This window comes from Camelina sativa, chromosome 2, assembly GCF_000633955.1.
Source record: "Camelina sativa cultivar DH55 chromosome 2, Cs, whole genome shotgun sequence".
NCBI classification, from domain to species: Eukaryota; Viridiplantae; Streptophyta; class Magnoliopsida; order Brassicales; family Brassicaceae; genus Camelina; species Camelina sativa.
Window position 1 is genome coordinate 3054957 of NC_025686.1, and position 6129 is coordinate 3061085.

The 6129-nt window shown below is 31.0% G+C and overlaps 1 protein-coding gene across 1 annotated transcript; it reads right to left on the minus strand.

Annotated features, from left to right (window-relative positions):
• On the minus strand, positions 2224-2856 carry LOC104716163 (putative lipid-binding protein AIR1). Its single transcript, XM_010433533.2, has one exon. The coding sequence runs from the start codon at positions 2805-2807 to the stop codon at positions 2484-2486; it is 324 nt and encodes a 107-aa protein (XP_010431835.1). The 5' UTR covers positions 2808-2856; the 3' UTR covers positions 2224-2483.

Sequence of the window (6129 nt, forward strand, 5' to 3'; positions counted from 1 at the left end):
ATTCAGTCACAACAAGTAGTCCCAAACGCCGTGTTTTCGTGTAGTGATCACCAGACTTGTCTACAAACTTCACCAGACTTCTCTAGACTTCTCCAGTCTTGTCTACAGACTTCACCAGACTTGTCTACACACTTCACCAGACTTCTCCAGACTTCATGATTCAGTTCAATTTGGAGATGTCCAAAAGTCACTTCTTGCTTATTTATTCCAGTTAAGCTCAAATCCAACCAAAATGCTTCAAATGTAACACATTGTCTTCACACCTAATCACAACTCAAGAAAAAACCAAAAAAACACAAAAAACGGAAGAAGATGCGACAAATGACTCAAAACAATAGTAAATAAAGGACAAAAGACACCAAAAACACAATACATCAAATTTATCGANAAAAAAAAAAAAAAATAGAAAAGTAAAAGTGTAGTAAAAATTTTACTACAAACAGATCAAAACAATAATCAAGTGAAAACGAACGAAATTGAACTTTTCATGTATGTTCTCTGAAGGCGTAGATCTTCTTTTTTTTGTTTTTTTTTTAAAGTTGACCCGATATTTTTGGGATGTGCATGATGCTTAGGTTTTCATAAGATATTATTTGTTACCAAAAAACATGGTTCACACTTCATAATATTCGTTAACTAATCAAAACCCAAACTCGCTATACATTAGTTCAAATATACAAATGTAACGGTCTCTATTGGATTCTCAATGGGTCAGAATTTTTAAATGATTTAGAAAAAAAGGAAAAAAATAACGATTTATTTTATTATGAAATTCAGTCTACAAAAATATATAGTTAAAAGTTATGTTGCATGGAAACGGAAATGGATACGCGGAAACGAAACGTTTCGGAAACAGTAAACGGGTTTTTCCAAAAAATAAGTAATGGAAACGTGTAGGAAACGTATATACATATATATATATATATATAATAAATCCCCAAATATAAAAACCATTTTAAAAAAATCTGAAACAACACAAATTCAAAATATAAATATTAAATAGTTTAATTAAAAGTAAAACTGTAAAAAAAAAATGTTCAAAATCAAATTTTTTGACCAGCCATATATTTAGGGATTTTAACTTTTAAGCTACTAATTATATTATATTTATTTATTATTATATGTATCATGAATTCTTATATTTTTAATTTATTTATTTATTAAATTTTGAAATTATAAAAAAAGTTTCCGTCGTGTTTCCAAAACGGAAACGAAGTTTCCATCGTGTTTCCAAACAGAGATTTTTAGGAATCGTGTTTCTGTGACTTGTTTCCGAGTTTCCACGAGTTTCTGTTTCCGAAACGTTTCGGAAACACGAAACGTACCTCAAAAAGAGTTTCCATGCAAGATAGGTTAAAAGAGTCATTTGCGTTGAAAATCTCACATCGACAATGACTTCTAAAATATATTATCTCAAAAACAATGATCAATTTACTCATTACAAATTAATTTTGATTGTGGATCTTACAAAACCTAATAATCTGTATATATATATATTTAACATATATAATCCAAACTCGCTACAGCTATACATAGTTCGCATATCAAACATTAATATTCTAAAATTAACTTAATCTTGTTTTTTTGAGGTTTAACCGACTCTTGGGTTTAGACTTTTCGTTCCGTCGATCTTATTGTGAGGCCTGACTTTGATTAATTCAAAGACACCAAGTTTTAGAGTTTCAGAGTACGTTGTCGCTAGATGCTATAAACACTGTAAACCATGCATGGCTTTTTGATGCAGAATTAATCAATCCAAAATGTCAACCAAACCGTCAATAAGCTTTAAACGCGGTACAAAGACAAACCCCAGATTCTAGGTCAACCAAACCGTCAACGAGGCTGCAACACGGCTAAACCAGAGAAGCACCTATGCTCACATTGAACTAGTTATGACTTATGCGCGTTAACGCAAAAAACAAGCTTCAAAACATCTCTTGGGCATGTCTCGACGGCAGGAGCGCTTCGGGTTGGCTATGGCTTGTAAGAAGACGATGGGAAGGGGTGGCTTCAGTTAGGGGAAAGAAGAGGATGTTAAAGGCAAGGAAACTGGCGACAGAGTTTCTAAAGAGCCATTTATGCTTAGCGTTGAAACAATATTGAGAGAGTGTATTGGTCAATATTAATAACCATGTGGTTAGCCCTAGCCCCTAGCAACTAGGGTAGTTTAGCTGGCGATCTGAAGTAAAGCGTTTGGAACGCAATTTTAAGTGAACAGTGTAATAAGTGAATTATTTATCAAATTTTAACGGCACAGTTACAAAAAGATGGAGGAACAATAAAGCAAAGGAGTACATACTTGCTGGCGAAAATAAAATAAGAGTACAAAGTTGCCGATTACACATAATCCATTATTGCATGAGAACGTAGGTTCCTTATAAACAATAATCCAAGTAAAATACAAAAAAAAAAACCTTAAAATAAAACAAGAAGATAAGACAATAGGTTCCAGATTCATAAACTGTATGTTATAAGTATTCAACTTACGCGCACTGGAAGTTCGTTGGGGCTTTTCTACCGCAAATATTGAGGAGTACGCTGAGATCGATGGGAAGGTTAACGTTGATTCCAAGAATGTTAACCTTGAGCAAAGTGCATAGGCAGGCTGCAGCCTCAAGGTCAACCAAACCTTGGATGAGAGAGCAGCATGGCTTTACAGGTGGGTTTCCCAATGTTAGGTCCACTAGCTTGAGAACATTGGCACAAACACCAAGCTGTAGGGAATCTTTAGGACAAGCCGCAGAGGTGTAAGTGACAAAGAGAAGGTTAAGAGAAAGGAAGAGTGCAAGGGAAGTTCTTGGAGCCATTGGTTTGTGGAGTTGTAAGGCTCAAGAAATAGTAGTGAGTTTAAGTTTTTTTGAGATTGGTGGAGATAAATGTTAAGTGTTTAGTGGGTATTTATAGGGTTTTCGTTAGGAGAGAAATGTGAAGGTTTTCATTAGGAGAGAAATGTGAAGGTTTTTTTATAGATATGATTTGATTATTAAAGAACACTTAGTTTGATTAAAAAAAATTTTCATCATTGTTCAAATTAGCTGGTAATCACTAAAAGTTTATGGTTCTAACTTTAGGGGGTGTTATTGGATAGAGGTTTTTAATGGATTTGAATTATTAGTGGATTTTAAAGTTCAATAGATTTCTAATGCATTAGACGAAGATTTGATGTCATTATAGGTGGATTTGAAAAGCATAACTGATGGATTTGAAAGTTACTACTAATAGATTTTTTTTTTTTAATTTTGAAGGTAAATAAAAAATATTACTTATCTATAAATTGTGTTGTAAGGAACATCGACGTACGCTTCCTCTCTTCCCTATGCATGGTGAAGATCACATAAATGGTGCCAGCTGGAAGAATGGCAAATTGGACAGTCGTGATTGACGTACGCTTCCTCTCTAGTGATCTATACGTATTGTTAAATGATACTTGATATTAAAGTTGATGCAGAGCTCCAATGATCTATATGTATTCTTAATCAATGATCTATACGTATTCTTAAATGATACCGTCGATGAACTGATGCAGAGCTCCAATGATCTCCCATACCGTCGATGAACTAAGGATGGCAAGTTCAACTGAACGTGATGACGATGATGACGGTTATGACGGTGATGACGATGAAGATGATGGTTATGACGGTGATGACGATGATGACAACGGTTATGACGGTGATGACGATGATGACGACAAAGACGAAGACGATGATGACGACGAAGACCAAGAACGATGATGACGACAATGACGAAATGACTAGATGTTATCGATCGGGAGAGATACTTATGAGAAGTGTGAGAGATGAAATACTTAAAAATTGTTAGGATTGTCTTTGTTCATGTTTTGGATGTAAAATACTTTAAAATCTAAAGTGAAACAAAATCCATTGAAAATAGAATAACAGCAATTTGGTAAGTGATTTAAAATCATCCAACAAATGTTAAATCCAATAACAGCAAATTTTAATGTACTTTTCAAATACCAAATTGAATAACGCTGGATTTCAAAATACATCAAATTCTTTTAAAATCTATTATTCAATAACACCCCCTTAATATATAAACAACTTACGTGGTGGTAATAATTTATATATCCATAAAAGAAATTTGGTGGTTGAAGTCGATCTTCATATCTAATTAACAACAATACAACTCCCAAATTTACGAATTATATCAATATGTACAGGCCTTCACGATATTATTCAAAATCGTGTCAAGCTTCTACTCCGTGTATACCTTCTCAAACCGGTGAAAAACTCAGTCTTGACTCCTTTTCTAACGCCAATGCGTCTTATGACAGTGGCTACTTCTCATCCGTTGATTTGTTTTATGGAAGAGTTTGTCGACAATCTTAATTTTACATGTACCAAGATTTCTCCAAATTTCTGGTTCAAAGCTCTCAGGAACCTTTTGCCTACTATCCTTATTTTTGCTTTGTCTTTTTGTTGTTGTGGTATTGGGGAATGTCCTTGTTTTTTGTTTTCTAAGCTTTGTTTATATGAACCTTCTCTTCTTTGAGTAATGAATGCAAGTTGTTTGACTATCTATTATCTAAAGCCTTAGATACAGTATGTGTGTTATCCATTATTTTAAATCATGTGCAATTAAGAAAGAGGTTCTATGCCAAATTTTGATACGTTTCTTTAAACACAAGCCAACCTTTAATAAGTTACATACACGTATCAATTATCACTGGATTGTGACCTTTTATATAGACTACATACTTCTATTAGCGCGTTACTAAGAACAATTATTCAGGTCGTTATTAGTACAGCACCAAGTAATAAGCAAATATATTACCTACATTGCAAGTGAGTATATATATGTATCTAGGTTTTTGTTTTTGTTTTCGTTTTTTTCATAACTAGAAAAGTTGACCCACTAAACGTTAGTTCCTTTAAAAGAGGGAAATTTTAGTCAGATATCTATTTCTGTGAGTTTTTGGCACCCTCGGCCAATATACGTAACTAAGCATATCTAAAGACTAAACGGTTCTTCGTTCCTTCACGTCTGTCACGGGGCAGACTTCTATGACCATTATTTCTGAAACATCATTTGCATGTGATAATTATTTACTCATAAACATCATTAGTCTACTCATAATTTCACACAAAGACAAAGTTTATGACTTCATTTGCATGTGATAATTGTTTTGGTATCAAATGGTTAAACTTATCAAATCATTCCTTACTAGTAGATACCCCGTGCTTTAAGCACGTGTCAACATTTTAAAAAAAAAATTATAATATAATAATAAAAGTTATTGTTATATATTTTTAAAAATTTTATTTTGTTTGAGATAAGATTTATTTTTTATTGTTTTGTAAATCTATTAGTCTATTTGAATACTAAGTATTTTAGAATATTATAGTATTTTATTTTTGACGTATATTACAGTTTTATATTGTTTGTTTGTTGTATTTGCATCATTATTTTGTGAAATATAATGTAGAATTTTAATATTATAATTGTGAGAAGATAAAAATTATTAATTTATCATCTATATAAATTTAGTTTTACCAACCCGCCAATGTGGAAATTAAAACATACATTTTCATAAATTTATTAATATATCTTTGTTTTTAATAATTCAAATCACAACATATGCAGAAAAATTCTACATTTTATTAATCATAAGTATTATATGAAAATTCCAAAAAATTGTAAATAAAATAAAATAAAGATGATAGGAGAATCATAATTTGAAAGCTTAACAAAATTTTCGAAATTTAGTTATTAAAAATAATTATATTGTATATTTGGATATAAAATCTTAGTTTTTAAAATTCAGATTGATTTAAAAAATATTTAGTAATTTCGTCCATAATTTATTAGAGAGAGAAAATATATTCTTTTCTAGATTTTTTTATATTTGATCTATGGTATTTTTTTGTTTTTTTTAATTAATTATATCTATTTAAATTAATTAATTAAGCTTAATTAAAATTTTCTAATGGCAATTGAATGTAATTTTTTTATACATTTTAAGGTTAGTTTCATATTTGTACTTTCCAACTAAAATAGTAGAATAACAGATAGACTAGTTTGGATATTAAAAAAATATATATAATTATAATACTAAGATTTTAATATCCAATTAAAATGATTTGATAAGTCTAACCTAATAATAATCGT

Excerpts from the sequence above, each read along its gene's own strand:
- LOC104716163 (XM_010433533.2), bottom strand. The coding sequence starts at position 2,807 with ATGGCTCCAAGAACTTCCCTTGCACTCTTCCTTTCTCTTAACCTTCTC.